This window comes from Leuciscus leuciscus, assembly GCF_965113295.1.
Source record: "Leuciscus leuciscus genome assembly, chromosome: 1".
NCBI lineage: Eukaryota > Metazoa > Chordata > Actinopteri > Cypriniformes > Leuciscidae > Leuciscus > Leuciscus leuciscus.
The window spans coordinates 55,140,554-55,160,550 of record NC_138725.1 but is presented as its reverse complement, the minus strand read 5'-3'; the positions used below and the strand labels follow the sequence as shown (position 1 = coordinate 55,160,550).

The 19,997-nt window shown below is 37.0% G+C and overlaps 1 protein-coding gene across 11 annotated transcripts in view; it reads right to left on the bottom strand.

Moving 5' to 3' along the window:
* The window catches only part of rbfox1 (RNA binding fox-1 homolog 1), a 248,412-nt gene that overhangs the window by 26,664 nt on the left and 201,751 nt on the right, over positions 1-19,997 (bottom strand). For all 11 annotated transcript variants that reach the window (XM_082142968.1, XM_082142962.1, XM_082142963.1 and 8 more), the window contains 6 exons: positions 16,214-16,456; positions 7,846-7,989; positions 6,869-6,922; positions 5,861-5,953; positions 4,179-4,239; positions 1,765-1,818 (listed from right to left, as the gene is read on the bottom strand). In XM_082142968.1, coding sequence (XP_081999094.1) covers positions 1,765-1,818; positions 4,179-4,239; positions 5,861-5,953; positions 6,869-6,922; positions 7,846-7,989; positions 16,214-16,456 — 649 coding nt within the window. The remainder of the gene's footprint in view (positions 1-1,764; positions 1,819-4,178; positions 4,240-5,860; positions 5,954-6,868; positions 6,923-7,845; positions 7,990-16,213; positions 16,457-19,997) is intronic.

Genomic DNA, 19,997 nt, shown 5'->3' with positions numbered 1-19,997 from the left:
AAAAAAAGAAAAAGAAACAGCGATCGCTGGAATGAACAAAACACTCGCACCTTAATGGGATGTGGGCTGTTTGGACACTTGAAAGGTGAGACGAAAGCAAATCAATAATGAGCCATTTTGTAATTAACAGAATGTGCGCTGAATTAGGCAAACGACTGTCTGGAGAAATTGAAAATATTGATTTTAATTTATGAAATATATTTCAGCCCTTTGATGCCCTTGCGTCGACAGACAATTAGATTTAACCATCACTTGGATATTTTTGCCTTCTCGTTTCTTCTTATTATCATAAAATCTCGATATTTTCCCATATAATGGGGAAGGTAATGATGTTCGGGGAAGGTCAGAGGCTTGGATGGCCAAGGTTGAGGAGGAGATGACCGAAGGAAACGAGAGAAAAAGAGTCCAGTTTGTCTTTCAACCGATGAGACCCGCTCGCTTTCAAAGGCCCATAAAATGAAATGAAGCCCTGGGGGTCTGGAAGCTGGCTGGATTATGTTTTCAAAGATGTGTACCGTGTTTGCAGTTGTGACAATGGCGTCTTGGAGCCTCTTGCCAATAGACCAGCAAACATTGTGAAACAGGCCCTTTGGGTGATTAGAATAATCACTTCCTGCTTGCCAGCTCTTTCAAGCCTATGCCAGAGCTTGTAGATTAAGGTCACACGTTATACACACCTCCAACCACCAGGCACACAACTATGCCTTCATCAAAAATGCAGCTAAACACCAACCCGTTTCAAATTTATGTTTGTTATCCCTAACCAAACAATTAACAGTACTGACAGAGACCCCAGACACTTAAAGTGTTGGAATTTCTTTGCACTACAAACAAATGCTCAAACCAAGTGGCATCTGCAACAAATAATGCTCTTTTCTCAGAACTAACATTTCTGAGCTGATTTTATTCGATGTCTTAGCAGAGTAACTACAGGTGTAGTTCATAACATCCAAACTACCAAATATAAAATTATTAGAGTGAAAATGACACATTCTTTCTTTAAAATGAGCGATTTTAAATGACAATTGTCGAAATTGTCGAAAATGACAATTTTTCATCAAATGAGTTATCTAATGCAATGAGATACATAAATTTTTACTGGCCAATACTTTTTGGAGCCACTGTAAGTTCAGTATATGAAAATAAAATAACATAAGAGAAAAACACTATTTGAAATGAATTTGAAATGGTCATATCTGTTTTCTGAGTAATTTGCCATTTCATATCCTCTGCAGCGTTCATAAATGGAGGATTCAGGGCATGTGGGTTGAGAATTTTTTTTACACACACAAAGCACATTAGTGAAACTGCCCATTGGCCCTAAATGCAAATGCATTTAGCTGTGTTACAGGGTTGCTTTCTGCAAATTATTTATCGATTTATTTGGAAGCATAGTAATATGATTGTATTTATTAGTATACGATATTATGCTGTATTTCATTTTCTCAAACAAAGGTGAGGATAAATGATAATAAGCTGATCCATTTTAGTTTATAGAAGTTTTACATTTATAAATATATCAATTCATAAAAAATGTTTTAGGTGAAATGTATATATATTTTTTTTTTTCTGATATTGTCCAATGACACCCTTTTCAACACTTTCCCCCCCAGAATTATCCTTTTAGACTGTTTTTATTTGGAGCTATTTAATGTCCAAAAGTCAAAAAAACAAAAAAAACACGTATGCATTCCCAATGCATTCTTTTTACTAAAGATATCATGCATTACAGAGCCAGTTTCTTTGAAATGAGGATCCACTCACCTGCATAGAATTCTGGGCTGTAGACTGCACCCACGACTGGATTCAACTTCCAGCCTAGACAGAGAAAGAGAGGGAGACCATCTGATATTAGCCACCCTCGGTCTGCACTACGAGAATACTACATCTGATCCTTCACAAGAGTTGGCTTCTGGTTAACTAGAACCTCCAGGCCCATGTGTAATGATGTCAGTAGAGGGCTGAAGCACTACTGTCATCCAGAGCCAGGATAGAGCCCTGAGTGGCCTGACAGATTTCTCTCTAATTCTAACCTCAACAAATGGCCTGTCTGTTTAAGTCCTCCATAAGTTATAAAAAAAAATCCCTGTGATATCAACTGAGATCTGATCTAAAAAGCTTGAAAAGAGAACTGCTGTGAAAAACATTTCAGAGGATACTCAGAAAATCGACAATTACAAGCACTCTTCTTCTCTGGTTTCAATCTGTGGGTTTGTGGCTACATGTTTTTTAGATTGTGAATAAGACAGTAGAGTTGGTTACACTTTATTTTAAAGTGACAGTTACATTGTAATTACTCAAATAAGCACTGAGTAATATTAATTAACTACATGAACTAAGGGTTTGGTTTAGGTTTAGTTACTTGTAATTATGCATAATTTACTGTTACTATACTGTTAATTACTATAGTATGTATGTAGTTATGTGTAACTATGTCACCTTAAAGTAAAGTGTTACTGTGAAGTTTCCTGTCTGTGAAGTTGCATACTCGGTATAAGGTCTAAACTTTGTCCTGTACACCTTATAATGTATACAGTGGGGTCCCAAATCATGAGACCATTTGGGGGGAAAAATGGGATTCAAAATGTAATTTAAAATAAACAGATTATAATGATTTGAAAAAGCATGTAAATAAGCATTAAAATAATATGAAATATTTAAGGTTCTGCACTCTTTCTAGGTAGTTAATTAGATGAGTAAATCTGTGACATTGATCTGCACAAGATGCTCTTTGGAGTATTCTCAAATCATACTGCTATCATTAACTCTTTTGCCGCCATTGATGGGATATTGACGGAATTTTCCATCCTTTATGACACGCTTCCCCGGCATTGACGGAATTTTCTAGCAATCCATGTTTTCAATGTTATACGGTAGGGGGTGGCGCAATTACGCATTTTCTGAAAGAGTACATAATTTCCAGATCAAAACACAGGCGAAAAAGAAGCAGAAACAAGTAGCATTGCTTATGTAACGGAGGCAAGCTAATAAGAGCTATGATTGTAAACCTCACTCCCCTGATCTCAAGAGTCTCCTTGTTTCCTTGAATTTCTCAGCTTTTTGTACAAAACGTTGCTTTTTAAAAAAATGAAACTTACTCTTTGATAAAAAGAATACATTAAGCTTTTTTTTTTTTTTTTAAGCAGAGGCTCTGTTCTTTCTTTTGATATATTGCATGTTCAGATTTACATACAACAAAATATTCTGGGGACCATGAATGTTTTGTGAAAATTATCAAAAATGGTAGCGGTGGCTGGCAAAAAAAAAAAAAACCCTGGCGGGGAAAGAGTTCAAGAAATATCAAGTCAACATTTTGCTTAAATTGTTATACTGATGTAATTTGTAAAGCATATTAATTACACAAATACAAAATAGAATTTTTTTTACTTGTGGTCTCAAACTTTTGAACCCCAAAGGTGTTTCAAATGATACAATTAAATTGAATGATATAAAATATTATCATTTCATTATTATTTTATTTTACACTCAAAATATTGCATATACTGACACAAATTGAATATTGGTAACTGACACAAGTAGGAACAACCACTTTTGTAAATCAATTTTTAAATCTTTCCCCACCAGCGTTTTTTTAAAAGGTTTCCATTTTCATTTCCATATACCATTTTCACCAAGTTTCATGGCCCCCAGAATATTTTGTTGTATGAATATCGAAACATGCAATATATCAAAACAAAACAATATAACAAAACAAAAACAGTTTTATTCTAGCTTAATACATTATTTTTTTATCAACACTACACTGTCAAAGACTACGTCTGGATCAGATTCAGAATGATTAACAAAACACAGATGGAGTAGATTGAGTTCTTTATCACCCCTAATGCTTGCACAGTCCTACAGCGCACCCTGGGTCGACATTTCACTCTGTAACATTAGGCAGTTTTGATTTATTTGCTGTTTAATGTTGATGATCGCGTTATTTTATATATATTTTATTTCTGCATCATCTTCGCATGTGTTTTGATCAGGAGATTCAGTAATCTTTCAGAAGATGCGTAATAGCGCCCTCTACCGTATAACAGTGAAAACACGGAAAGCCGGAAATTTCTGAAGTGTTTTCTCACAAATTATGGAAATTTCCGTCAATGGTGGGGAAAGAGTTACTAAATCACAAATACTAATTAATTGTCAATATCAAGAAAACTTGTTCTTACCGTTTGCATATGGGTTGACGGTCTTTTTATTCGTCATTACCCGTGCTGTTGCATTGTTTACCTGAGTACAAACAGGAACGTGTGAGCAAGAACCATACTGTAGCTAAAGCTGTAAATATTGAAATATTGCATGCATTACATTGAAGATTTTCAAAATGATTATAGATCATAACAAACAGTTAAAGAAAAGTGGTAATACATATAAAGCAAAGAAAATATATGCAAAAGTCTCATCATAAAAAGACTCGTCAGCATGCGTCATCAAATGATGATCACGTTGAAGGAGTACATGGAGTAAAGAAAAACAGAAACACAAAATGCACTCAACAAACGAAAGGCATCAAGTATGAGACAGCATGCAGTAGAGAGGGAACGACTAGGTTAAAAGAAAAACACGAGAGCGTAGGAATGGAAGGAAACAAAAAGTTTGGCATTGTGCAACATACACTAAACCTTCAGAGTTGAGGTACAGTCGGAAAACAAAGCAACATTTAGCATTCAACACTCCAAGAGCCTTGTGCTTCATCACAAGAATAATAATCAGAAAGGAAAATAAAAAGAAGTAATAACGAAATAAAATCATTCAAGCCGAAAGGACAGCTAACAAAGGATATAAAAAGAGGGTGCATTATTTAACATAATCATGGAGTTCAGAATCTGAGTAGGATGCGCACGATTCAGTTCAATCCAATCAGAGGCTCTCAGGAAGCTAAGTGATCACTCAAGTAACACGCGTACCAAGAGAAAACAGCATCAAGAAACTCAACATCAAGTCAAAAAACAGTCACGAGGTATCAGCGCGGAGTTCGTGAAATGGCAGATGGCTCTCTCCACTTACCATTCGCCGCCATCGCCCGCGTGTGTATGTATTGTTACTGAGTTTGGTGAGGGGCCTACCAGCTACCGTTGGAAAAGGGGGGAAAATGAGAAGGCAAAATAGGCAACATCTTACTGAAAGATGGCACCACGTCACATCCGAAAATAACTCTTAAAACTTGAAAATAAAAAAGCTGCAAACAAAAAAAGCACAACTGTTAAATGTGAATCGGCTATAAGGATGGCCACTGTCGTTGACTGTAAAGTAGACAACAGTTCTCTTCTAGACTGTGAAGTAAGTGTCATTGGAGCTGTAGATTTAAAAGGCTTGTGTTTGAGAGCAGCCCTTTCTAATAGCAGCGTCTTCAGGCCATTAACAAACGCTGCCGGCTTCGGGCCGCTTTTAGCGCAGATCCCTCGTCAACTTTGCAATAAGGCCTCTGGCTATCATCACACAAATGCTGTTTGCACTCTGCCTGATGACTTACTGCACCCATTTGCTTATTAAGCAAAAATATGCTATGAAAAAGAATAGAAAAGAACAGAAAATAATCGAATAAACAAGTGAATGCCAACTAACGCAAACCAATTAGATAACGCGAGCACCGTGGTCTACCTGATTTGAAATCTTAGAATAACTGAAACGTATTAGGGATACAATGGGGGAGGGAGGGAGGGGGGGAGGGAAAGAGAGAGGAGCACACGCAGGAAAAGACGAGTGATGCGTCTAAAATAGTGAGATGAGAGTGAGGCACACACTGACACACACAACAGAATTATGGATAACAACAAGAAAGACAACAACAAACAAAAATGAATCAAATAAAACAAAAACAATTGAGAAGGGAAATATTTGTTACATGCACCTCTATTTTACGACCTTCTACCACCGTGCCGTGTAATTTCTCTCTGGCCCTGTCCGCATCGGCACTATTTTCGAAAGTTACGAAACCAAAACCCTGCATGCAGGTGGGAGAGGGGAGGGGGGAGAACAACATGCACATTATTAATTCAGTCATACACCCAAGAAATCCACTGTGGCTCTACCTCTGCCATTCTCACACACAAAAACAGCTGCTGCTGCTACTGCTGCATTTACCCCCTCTCTCTTTCTCCTCCTCTTTTCTCCTGCACCATGCAAAGCATCGAGATTAACGATAATTTATGGGTTCTGTTAGAACCTCTCTAAGGAGAAATGGAATACAATAGCACGTCTAAGAACGTAAAGTCACTTAAATGTAAAAAAAGAGAAAAACAAAAGCAAACAAAATAGTATACCTTTAATAACAAGTCTTAGAGTAAACATAATCTATTGGAAAAAAGTGGAATAAAATAAACACTGTCATTTAAAAGTCTATAATGCAACATAAAGAAAAGTCATTACAAAAGAAAAAAAAAAAACTCATAAGACAAATGATAAAGGATTGTGAACTAAAGAACTTGTTAACATGCATCATTATCTCCCCCAGCTGGAACAGAAGAACATAATTCATATTTCAATAAAGAAAATTGTTTGTGCACAGGAATGATGCAAAGTGTCATAACACTGAATAACGCTGTCAATTACGGAGCTCAGTGGAGAATGTTCTTCATTTGACACCATAACAGAACAAAGACAAGTGCCAAACACATTTCCACACACTCCATTGAACAGGGCACTAATAACTCTAGCACAGCAGCTGATATGAGATTGCATTACATACGTTAACATGACTACAACAAGCATTTATTCTGTACAATACAGGTACTAATTCATCATTGGATTCTTTCCCTTTTTAAATAAACATGATGTTCATTTAAGCCTCTAAACTCACTGCACTGTTCTGATTGGTCCAAGAATATGAGCATGCAAAGGAAGTAAGTCACGCACGTACCTTTGATCCTCGTTCATTAAATATGATTTCAACATCTAAGATTTTACCAAATTGCTGGAAAGAGAACAGAACACAGATCAGACATACTGTCTAAATTTTATTTGACATGTAAACTCACTTTCTAATTTCAAAAACATTTACTTTAATCTAGGTGCATCAAGCAACACGGTTTAAATGTTGTTTTAATCCATCTAAAAATCACCAATTATTCATATTCAATTTAAATGGATCATGTTTTATCCATTTCTTTGAAAAGAAAAGAAAAATATATAAAAGTTTAAGTAATATTTATTTAAATTGAATTTTTGAGTTTAAAGCTCTTTTTGATTTGGACTTAAAATAAATAATTATACACAATTCAAAAGTTTGGGGTTGGTAAGATTTATTTTTTAAACAAGTTTCTTATGCTCATCAAATCTACAAAAAATACAGTGACATTGTGAAATATTATTACAAGTGAAAATAAATAAACTTTAAAACAAATAAATGTAATTTTATTCCTGTGATGCAAATCTGAATTTTCAACATCATTACTCATGTCTTCAGTGTCATTTGCTGCTCAAGAAACATTTAATATTTATTATCAATGTTGAAAACAGTTGTGCTGCTTAATATCTTTATTTCAGGATTCTTTGATGAATAGAAAGTTCAAAAGAACAGCCTTTATTTGAAACGGAAATGTACTGTAACAATGTTAATGTATTGTAACGTTTTTACTGTCACGTTGGATCATTTTAATGCATCCTTGCAGAATAAAAGTAATCATTTATTTAAAAAATAAAATAAAATCCTACTGACCCCAAACTAAATACAAAATATTCAAATAAATCCTTCAGTTATGCCCTATGGAGCTACCAAAACAAGACTTGACCCACATGCAGTAGGACAGCACGTTAGCACACGCCTCACACACCTGTGCTGGCGTGGCCACTGTCTGCACTGTGAGAAAGAGAGAAAGAGAGAAAACTGGTACTTACGCCAAACATTTGCCTGAGGTCTGGATCTCTAAACCTGAAGGGGATATTAGAGACGTGGAGCCTCTTGGGCTGTGATTTGTTTTCTGTGTTTTCAGATGACTGTGTTTGCTGTTGGCTGTCTGTCTGTGCTGAATCGTCTGTCTGCTGTAAGGGGGAAAAAGGGAAAGAAATCAGGGAATATCAGTTAGTAAGACCGGCAAATTTTGATGAGCCAACTGTAAATAAACTCAACAAGCGAAGATGCTGTCTTTGCACACAGGTGTTTGCCGCACCACTGATGCGCTTTCCGGCACCACTGATGCGCTTTCCGGCTTGGTCCATTCGCAGTGCTGCAGTCAGAATGTACAGTCTATCGTGCCTGTACCTCCAGGCGCTCCCTTGGAGCCAGACCCAAAGCTTTGTTTTAACAGCATAGCTCTTGAAAACTTTTACCACCTGTTCTTGTTCACTTTCTCAGGCAGATTCGAAAAACATATGTAGAGCACGCACACACAAAACGAGGCGTAGTTTGTAATGCAGTGTTTGCAGGGGTTGGGGCAGTGGGTGGCAGCCGGTGGTGATATATGACATGGCTGCTTCACTATATCTTGCTTTCTCTCGCTTTCTCTGGCCACGCATGACTGCTGGCTGCTCCCTGCAACTATGTGCCTCTCAGCCTGGACTGCTGCCTGGGAGAGAAAGTGGCTTAGCCCTGGGTGGGTGTGTGTGTGTGTGTGTGTGAGTGTGTTTCTGTCTGACTGTATTTGTATGACTTAGCTAGAGAGAGTATTGCATTGGGAGACTTTACTTTCTATTTTTCTCCCATGTGTACGTTTGTGTGTCAGTGGGCGACTTCCAAATGGCATTTTTGTGCCCATAAAGGAACAGTTTAACCAAAAAACTACAATTCTGCAGTCATGATTTTTTTTTTCAAAGGGATCCTTTTTGAATAATGAAGCCTTAAAAAGGATGCAAAAGCAGCATTAAACCAAAAGTATTATAATAAACAGTAACAATTTCTTTAAAATAAGTGACATTTTGTGAAATGTTATTTCTTTATAAATTGAACTGTTTTCTATTTTATAATATATTTGAAAATGTCATGTGACGTAAAAGCTGAATTTTCAGCATCATTACTCCAGTCTTCAATGTCACATGATCCTTCAGAAATCATAATAATATGCTGATTTGCAGCTCAAGTAACATTTCTTATTGTTATTCATTGTTATAAACACTTGTGCTGCATAATATTTTTGTGGAAACTGTAATTTTTTTTTTTCAGGATTCTATGACGAAGAAAGTTAAAAAGCACAGCATTTATTTTCAATATATTTTTGAAACAAATATATTTTTGTTTACTTCTGATCAATTTAATGCACGCTTGCTGAACATTTTAATTTATTTAAAAAATACTATTTGAAAGGTAGTGCATACCCTTTTGAAGTCACATGCTATGCTTTGTGTGATGAACAGATCAAAATGTAAGCCTTTACTCACTTATAATGTTATTATATTTTCGTTATTATTTACTTAAAATATTCCTCTTTCAGATCAGTGATCAGATCATTGAATCATTCAAACCCGAGAAGTGAATCATTCTAAACCATGAATGTATCATTCAGGCCAAATTTGTGAGCTGAATCAAGTGATTCATTTAAAAGATCCAGTTCAAAAGAATGATTTATTCACAATGAATGATTCTGCTCACATAAAAATGAATTTTATTTTTCACCTCACCAAACGTGTCTCTTCCCTTTGGAGTGAGGCCATAGTGGTGCTCTTTCGAATGTAATTCACCCATTATGTGTGTTAGCATGAGCATGTTCACATGTATGTGAATTTATGTGCATTTATTTTCTTTTGTAGCGCTTGAGAAAAGGAAGCGGAGGTTCTGCCTCGAGCCCGCGGTTATGCCCAGAGATATTTTTTTAACTTTCTGCTTGCTGCAGCTGTCCTGTCATGCTTCAAGCGCTCTGGAAATCATATTGTCTGGAACAAAAGAATGACTGAGTCCCAGTGTAACAACTGCCTCTCTGACATTACAGATACTCAGGACTGTTAAAGCAAGCTTCACTGGAAATACTGGCAATGGAACGGACCGTGTGTCTGTGTGCGTGTGGCATTCTTATTTAAATCAGGCAGTGCTCAGGGCGACTCTGACTAAAGCGGCAACATAAAGTTTTAAAAAAGCAAAGCTCAAATGAAGAGTAAAGAACAGCTTGCTGGGACTGTAAATATGAATATCGTGTCATCATAATGTTTGTACAGGGTACGATATACCCACCCGACTGAAATGCAAGGGTGGGGGGAAAATATGAGAGAGCACTTGAAAAATACTAGTCTTTCAATACATGAAAGGCTGCAGAAGTGCAAGGGAAAAAAAATCTGTCTTGTGTTATTACAAGTCATAAACAAAAGAACACCCACTCCTCAAGGCAGAGAACAAAGAAAAACGGAAGATAAAACGCTAAAGCAGTGTAGTAAACCATCCAATGTAAAACTGACAAGATGTGCGCCGTCTTTATTGCTTTAACAAAATTGCACTTTTCCTATTGCGGGAGGCTCGGTTTAATGGTGTTGTGAGGCAAGCGGCCCTCAGCAGAAGAGACAACTGGGGTGTTATAATTGGAAATATGCTTTTCCATTTACTGCTCTTTCAATAAAGGTATAGGAAGGAATGCAGCGGGTCTTTAGGTTGAGGCACGGCGCGGTCGGCAGCCATATGTACGGTTTTAGAGATCTCATTTCATGGTCCGTGCATATGGCTGCCTTAATGGCTCAATTAATTGATTCCGAAATCAATTAATCGATTCGCCCCTGTCTAGTAGCCGTGGGGAGCCGGAGGCCACGGTGACTGATCTCAGGGTGATGGGATGAGACGGGGGAAAAGGAATAAATCTATAGAACTAAAATAGGGGCCAGGGGCAGAAGCGAAACACATTTTGAATCCCATTCACAGTGTGTGTTGAAATATTTGGGCATCAAACTTGCCTTGAAATCCCGCTTTCATTATTCAAACATGCAATGCACAATATGATACTTCCAATCGTGACAAATAACGATCGATTCCAAAGCGGCCTAAAAAAAAAAGAAGAAGAAAGTCCTCTGTGGCCATTTCTATGGAGCCAGAGATTGTGTTGCTCCCTGTAGGGAGGAAAGGTGAGGGAAAGATGGAGCGATAAGGACAGGAATGTGAGGGAGGACAGCGGTTCAGCCTGGGAGACCTACTCAATTACTGATTGGGGACTCACAGAGTTGTGAGTGTTTACCATTCATTGATCTCACACTGAGTGCTAAACGGCAAACAGTGACAGGGCTGCCGGTGTGTGCTCTGAGCACACACACACACACACACACACACACACACACACACACACACACACACACACACACACACACACACACACACACACACACACACACAAAACACACAGCCGCTGGAGTGTAAGAGCCCACACGGACACACATATGGCAGCGCTGGACAGAAAAAGATAACCTCACAGTGAGGACTTGGAGCGTAAAGTGCCTGTAAAATATTTTCCTTTCCGAGGAATTTTTCATTGTGGGGGAATGTGGAATAATTGCATCAACCGTCATTGATCCATGAGGGAGCTTTTGTTTAATAATGTGTTGTACATTTCATAAAAAAGTGTATAAGGGAGAGCAATTCCATATTTAATTTATATGTATATGCATGTATGTGTGTGTGTGTGTGTGTGTGTGTGTGTGTGTGTCTACTTGTACAACTATCTTTGTGAGAACCAGTTTGAGTTTTAGACCATTGGAGTGAGGACAAAGAGAGTAAAGTGAGGACATTTTGTCCGGTCCTCACTTTCTGAGAGCCCTTTAAAGGCCTGTTTGAGGGTCAAGACTTGGTTTTAGGGATAAGGTTATAATTAGGTTAAGGGTAGGTTTAGGGTAAGGGTTCGGGTTAGGCACTTAGTTGTGATGGGTAAGGTTAGTGTAAGTGGCTAGAGATTGCATTGTGTCAATGAATGTCCTCATAAAGATAGATGTACAAGAATGTGTGTGTGTGTGGTGTGTGACATTTTTCTTTATGAAATGTATATTCAGTATAATAAATATGTGTGTGTACATAAATATAAATATATACCCGGCCAGTTACCTACTTAACCTAAAAGGAGTGGATTGTTTATCATTCCTTTCTCGGAACAATTCTGGGATGTGTGCCAGGTAAAAATATAGCCTGTGTGTGTGTGCGTGTGTATAGCATGCATACGGCTGACAGTTTACATAGCATGCCATCTGTGCCGCATTCTTTTCACTGGCAGAGGACTTCAACATGGAGGGAAAAACAATAACAAACAGTAAAAAAAAGGCTTCCAGTTAATCTTTTTTGGTATCAAAGGATTCATTAATAGTCGTTCATTATAACAGACGCATATTTTGCTGCAATGTTGGTTTTACATGAGTAGAAAAATAAAAACCAAGCATTTGGGAAAGATAAACCAACCAAAGCCACAGCGCTCAGTGCTTCAGAGTGCTTCACGCTCATTTGCGAAGACGTTCTCATGCACAAACAACTGCACAATAGCTCAGAGGTACAACACTGAGGGTTTCCTGCACTCAGTGAACCGCAGAGGCACAAAAAAAGACAGATAACGTACATCAGCGATGATGCCTTTTTAAGATGTGCTATTTTCAGCACAGCAACATTACTAGGATGAAACGCAGTAGCTGTCTAAGTCAACCTCCACTATCATCTGTGCGTCTACAACCATCCGTCGACCCCCAAAAGCTGCACCAGAGGGGTTGCGAGGGGGACGTTTTGCAAGATGTCTGCCCTCTTGCGGGTATGGCCCAGACCACACGTGCCCTCCCTAAAGGAAATCAGCTCTCACTCCGCCTGGATGAGGATGGGCACGCCGAGGCCGTCTCTCTCGGGACCACATGGGGGAAGGCGGCCAATGAAGCACGACAGGAGTCAGAGCAGCAAGCTGACATATTGAGCTGACATCCACACCATTTGTGAAACATCCTTATTTAAGAAAAAAACTGCATGAGAAAATAATCAACAGATTTAAAACAAATATGAGACCAAATAAACCACTCATCTTTCTGAAGTGACACTATCCAGAAGCGAAATGTCACTTGAGAGGAAGCAGTACCAGCATGTCACTGTGATTGGCTGTTTACAGTCAATGAGATAATGCCTGGCTATCATGTTCACACAGTTCCCGCAAACCAACCTGAATGGGTCAAGCTGGAGGCAATGGACGGGCTAATTACAGAGTAAACAACTCCCCCACTCGGACATCACCACTTTCTGCATTGTCCGAAACTAAATGAACTTGAAATGATCTGTGAGTGGGCCGGTTTTAACAACCACTCAGGCCGGTTAAATTAAAGGTCCACCTCTGCGTCTGTGACCATCATTACACTCGTGGTGTTTACTGAGAATCTGATGACGAATGTCCTGAAATGAAGGTGACAATTAATAATAACAGCCATAACAAAACTGTTAAGAAGAAATTAAATTTGTATTAATCTTTGTTAACATTAGTTTATAAATATACAACTGTTAATTGTTTGTTCATGTGAGTTTACAGTGGATTCACTTTTGATTTTAATCATTTATTAGTAAATGTTCAAATTAACATGAACTAAGGTTAATAAATTATGTAGAAGTGTTGTTCTTTCTTAGTTTATGTTAACTTAAGTAGTTAACTAATGTTAACTAATGAAACCTTACTGTAAAGTGTCACCCATTTTACAATAAGTTTAAATTCATTAACATTATCACGTCATAAGGTATGATAAACTAAAAAGAAACATTTAATTACAGCATTCATCAATTTAGGATAATGTTAATGTATAAATATCCTATTGTTCATTATTATATCTTAACAAATGTTAATTTAACCAACTTCATATGCTAAAAATGTATTAGTATACACTGCAGTCCAAAAGTCTGGGGTCGGCTGTTTTTTTTGAAAGAAGTCTCTTATACTCAACGACGTTGCATCAAAAATGTCGTAAAAAAACAGTAATATTGTGAAATATTAATACAATTTAAAATAACTGTTTTCTATTTGAATATATTTTAAAATGTAATTTTTTCAAAGCTGAATTATCAGCATCATTACTCCAGTCTTCAGTGTTACATGATCCTTCAGAAATCATTCTAATATGATGATTTGATGCTCAATAAACATGTATTATTATTATCAATAGAGAAAAGAGTTGTGCTGCTTTATATTTTTGTGAAAGCCCAAAAATAGCATTTATAAAAAAATAAAATATTTTATATCATTGTGAATGTCTTTACTAGGATAGTAAAGGGATATTTCAACAAAAATGTTTAATTCTGTCATTAATTTCTCTCCCTCGTGTCGTTCCAAACCCATAAGACTTTAGTTCATCTTTGGAACACAAATGAAGATATTTTGATGAAAATGATGAAAAAGAAATCTGTCCCTCCATTTATTATAAAGCCTAAATTTAAAAATGTCATCATATAAAGCGATCATGTCTCTTCAGAAAATTAAGACTAAACCACTCAATTCACATTTGTCAGCCAAATTAATAAATGTAAATGTAATGTAAATGTATGTGTGTTTCAAAGATGAACGAAAGTCTAACGGGTTTGGTACAATACGAGGGTGAGTAATTAATGACAGAATTGTAATTTTTGGGTGAACTAACCCTTTAGTCTTTGCTGAAAAAAAGCCTTAATTTCTTTGGAAAATAGAAATAAAAATGACTGACCCCAACGTTTTGAACAGTAGTTTATGTAGAAATGAACATTAACCTAGATGAATAAATGTATTGTTCATTGTTAGCTCATGTTAGCAATTGCATCAACTAATGTTAACAAATAGAAATGTATTGTAAAGCATTACTACAATTTTATATTATTGTTTGCTTTTGGAAAGTAAATACTGTTCCATATGCATTCATGAAATCCACCACAAGCTCTCTCACACTGACCACTGAGAATATGGCACTGCGATCTATCAAAACAGCAATGAAAAGCATCTATTACTGTATTAAAATGTCCCTCTGGGAGCTGATTGGTTATCACCTACTCCAACAAACAAAGAAAATATGAGAATGTCACAGTCTAGGCCTCTTTTGTTTGTAGATGAAGTATCAGTTGTGAGGAACGACCTGGATCTAAAAACAGCTTCAGCCAGATGAGGTCATAGCTTTGGATGTCTGTAAAGTTTTGCTTTCTCTAGGCTCATAAAGTGAAGGAAAGAGAGAGAGAGAGAGAGAGAGAGAGAGAGAGAGAGAGAGAGAGAGAGAGAGAGAGCGTGAGGGATAATGGCTTTTCCAGATGTGGTTTTGCTCCCTTCTGCTCTGGCACTCAAAAAGAAATTTGAACACTAAGGTAGGATAGGCAATGAAAATCTGGCCGCTGTTCGCAAGAAAGCTCATATTTTCCTTCAAATCATCAGTAAAACGGTTTAAACATTTTGTCTGTTGAGCAAATGGTCTAATTATGGGATACAACAGGAGTTTCTCCTAAAAATTAGCAAATTGTTTGTTCTTTCTAAGGAATGGTTCACCCCAAAATTAAACTTCTATCATCCTTTTTCTCACCCACATGTCATTCCAAACATGCATGCTTAAATCGTCCACCAACATGCAACACAAAAGTAGAAATTTTTGAAGATTTGTTGCACATCTTGTGCTATACGAACTAGTGAACACATTTAATGCTAAATTTTAACATAATTAGAAATGACTAGCATTAACAGGGTGATAATACATATTATTAGGGGAAATAACTGCAAATATTTACAAATGTAGTTTATATGCCACAACTCAAATTCATAAAAATTGCCTATGGCAATGATGAATAATGAAGTTTCAAATGTATTATTATATAAAAACTGTAATATAATATTTTATAATATTTATCAAATAAAAAAAACCTACATAATTTAAATAAATCATTTTAAGTCATTATTCACTGATCATTTACAGCTCACATCATGAGCGTGAGAAAATAATGACAACTTTTTTAGGAAAACTATTCTTTTAATAAACCAAATTCTCCAGTGACTTCGTGTTACTGTGCAGAATTGCGCTGAATCGTACAATTTTAGAACAGAAAACGTTCTTGAAATTATTTTAAAAACCTAGAGGGAAAACCTCACCAAACTAAATTCAGCGAGAGCACTTTGTACTCTGAGTTGGTGAAAAACACAAAGATAGTCAATTATTCATGGAAATGCCCTGAAACATATGAAATATTAAGGCAGCCTACAGCACTGATGTCCTTGGAGGGCAGATCACGGAGGGCACCTCAATCCACAGCACAATCCAAAAAACCTGAACCGTGACGAGCAATGCCATCAAGAAGAGTCGGAGATCGAGAAAGCGAGAAAGAGAGAGATATTCTGTAGAGAGCGGCGCTTACTGTGGCTGTGCCGGAGACCGACTGTACGCTGTTGTCTGGTCCGCTGGGCTCACTGTGCGTCTGGGCAGGGGGGTACATGTTCAGAGTGTGCTCTGCCACGGGGGTCTGGCCCGGGTAGTCTGGAGTCGGGTGAGGGTGGGACGGCGTGTACTCAGCAGGAATGCCGTTCTGAGGGGGAGCGAACTGGGCCGATGGGTAAGGCTGGGCCATGGTTTCTGGGGGTGCTGGGGCGTCTTGATTACCCTGAAAAAACAGAGAACAACAGCAAAATATTAGCGACATAGCATAGTTCACTAAATGACCAAACATACCGTATGTGGACACCTGAACGCCACATCTATATCTGCATTGAGTTTCAAAACCATGGGCCGGACGTTTATAGTGATTTTAACTGCCACAACAGCTATTTATTGCAAATATATTATTTTATAAATCGAATGTTTGTAAAATAAATGCTTTGTGTGAGTGGTGGGGATTTTGAGTCATCTTAGTTTTTTCTAATCCACCAAAAATAGATTCATTCAGATTCGTTCACCGACCCTTCATGCAGGTTAAATAGTTACACCAGGTGATAGTGACAAGTAACTCATAACTTTGAGTCCAGAAAGAGTGTTCAAGCATCCTGCTAACTTTTTTTGTCCTTCATGATTTGTTCACTTAAAAGATTTGAACTAAAACACAGATTCCAAAACATCACTAATGTGTTCAGCCTGCCTGAGATGGATATACAAAAAAAAAAAAAAAAATTGTATCGTGTATCACGCTCACGTGATTGAAAACATTAACATATACAATTAAATATAACAAAAACATGTATAATAGTATCTTTGTTTAAGGATATACCTGTTAATAAAACGACAGCATCCAATTTAAACTCAAAATTCATTCATGAAGTTCACACTTTAGTCATCTTGACTTTAGACTTACTACTGCGTTGTTACTTTAAATATGTTCATGAAAATAATTTGAAAAATATTCATGAAAATGGTTTCTCCTTGTGATGGATAATCAGTCTAATGGATATTTTGTTTATATTATTCAGTATAATTCATTATTCGTTAAGTTATTCAAATAAGTTATTATTCACATTTTCCTATTTTCCATCTGACGTTGGATCATGGGACATACTCTCATTCGGACACAAGAGGTCAGACATGATTGTATACTTGGTTTTATGTATCAAACATGCTCATTATGTCCACATACTTTTGGTCCATATTTGAGGTCCACACACACAAGCTTCATCTCGCGTCATTCGTGCTCTCTGTGTGTTGAACTATTAGCGAAGCACACGCTCAGCTTCAGACACAAGTTCTTTCATAAAGCTGAGCCAATTAAATTACAGTGTTAGCATGCACCGGACCGACAACAAATGAACAAGCACACCCACAGACAAATGCGTTCCGTACACAACGCTCAACAGACCTTTATCTCAGGAAGAGCTTTCTTATTTGATCAGGACCAATTCATCCATCTCCAAGCACCCAAATTATCCACTTATGCATGGAAACGTCTATACACCTCGCACACCAAATCTACGCTTAACCGCCACTTTGCAAGCCGCGGCCGAGAGACCAAAAAGCCATCTAAATTAGCGTTCGCTATCAATAAACAATGGCAGATTAGCAGAATGAAAACACACAACAAACTTGGGTCACATGATGCACGACAGCACAGGTAATGGGGAAGTTTCATGAAAAATACATTAATCTGAATGTCTGTGTGGAATTGACGTGGATACTAACCTTAGGTGATGGTGCAGTAACTTTCTTTATTTGTGTGGATTTTGTATAACTAGATGGTGTTTTTGTTCTGTACAGCCATTTGGAAAATTGTATTGGTCAGAGGCCAGTGTTATTTTAATATTATTTCTCAAGTATTATAGTATAATTAATATTTTAAATTAGCTTTTATTTTTATATTTTCAGTTTTTGGTTTAAGTTTTAGTAATTTAGTTATGTGTTATTGTAATAATAAAAATAAAAAAACATTCGTATAGCTTTATTTCAGTTTTTCATCAATTATAGATTTTTATTTTTTTTTATTTTAGTTTTATTTCAGTTAATGAAAACAAAAACAAAAAAAATTGTTTTAGTTAACAATAACAACAAGGTCAGAGGTTTCTGACAACTCTCAATAGTTGACATACATTCAAGTATAGATGTATAGCCATAATGAGTGTGGCTAGTATAGCCCAGATAATTAGGCCTTGGGAGAATTTGAAGAGAAGTGTTTGCATTCATTTCTTTGACTTTAAGAAAGACTTTCAGTGTGCTCAGATTTTTCAAGATACCAAAGAAACACATTTTAGGAGAAAAATCTGAGAAGCAGGTGACTTCATCCAAAAATGAAAATTATGTCATCATTTACTCACCCTCATGTCATGACTTAGTTTCTTCTGCAGAAACAAAATATTTGTTGATTTTGTCCATACAATGAAAGTCAATATGGATGCCATTGGAAAACATCTGATTCTACAGAATTCAGAAAGTCTTACAGGTTTGGAATGATATCAGGGTGAGTACAATTTTTGGGTGAACTATTCCTTTAAGAAAGTATATGGAGAAATTTTTTGAGACAGCTTTAAGAAAAAAATTCTGTTCGCTCTCTATTTATTCTCACTGCAGTCTAGGAGAAATGATTGAGATATTAAAGAGATCTAATTGGTTATTTTCCATTCTTACAGGAGGAAACAGTTCGTGACACATTTCATACACACACATTCACATCTTCTCCATGCCAAACCATGAGTTATGTAGGCAGAGAGATCCCAGCGCCCACAGGCCTGTTGAGAACACACTCTGACACGGGACAACTGCACATTATAAAAATAGCAAAACACACTCTGCCACTACTTTCTCTCCTCTGACCACAATGCCACACTACACAGAAATCCTACGTACAAAGCGTAGGATAAAAGGAGAAAAAGTCCACAGTTCTATCTGTGATTTATATGAATATTCCAGTCTAAAATTAATGAACCCATATGATTTCCCTATACAATAGCATACGATGTGTGAGGAACATGTGTGTATAGTGTATATGTGTATAGTGATGCCATATCCATGAACAGTTATTTTATGTCAAATCTTTTCAATGAATAAGTTGATTTGTTTTGGAAAACTGGACTAAATCATTTGTTCAAGTTTACCTCACTGTCTCAGTGATCTGGTTGCCCACTGGAGTGGAAGGCAATAAATGAAAACTGGGTAAGTTTTGAATTACCTACTAGTAGTGAATATTGACATTTTAGAAAGAATATACGGTCATATTTAGGATACTTTTATGGTATGTCTGCATAATTTTTATGGGTTCGATTCCCAAGAAATGTATGAACTAATAAAAATGTATACCTTGAATGGAATTTAAGTCACTTTGGATAACAGCATCAGCCAAATCTGTAAATGTAAATACTGAAAAGAGTGGTCAGGATGTTCTCCAAAAATTCACCTTTTGCATTCCCCAGAAGTCATTCCCACAGCATCGGAACAACGTGTAAATAATGACAGGATTTTCATTCTTGGCAAGTTGAACGAGCCGAGAAGAGCCAGGAGGGAAGCCGCAACTTGCTACTCTGTAAACGGGACCTTGTAAAAAAAATCCCTGCTGTTCCTTAAGCAGATGTTACACACATCACGCTGTTTTCCATTAACACCATCAGCACTTCGCATAGCACATTGATATTCAAGAGCGGGCACACCACCGCCATAATTAGACTATCATTTGATCAGGAGTGCTAAACTCTTTATACACAAGTGTCAAAGACGTTAAGGGGAGGGTGGAA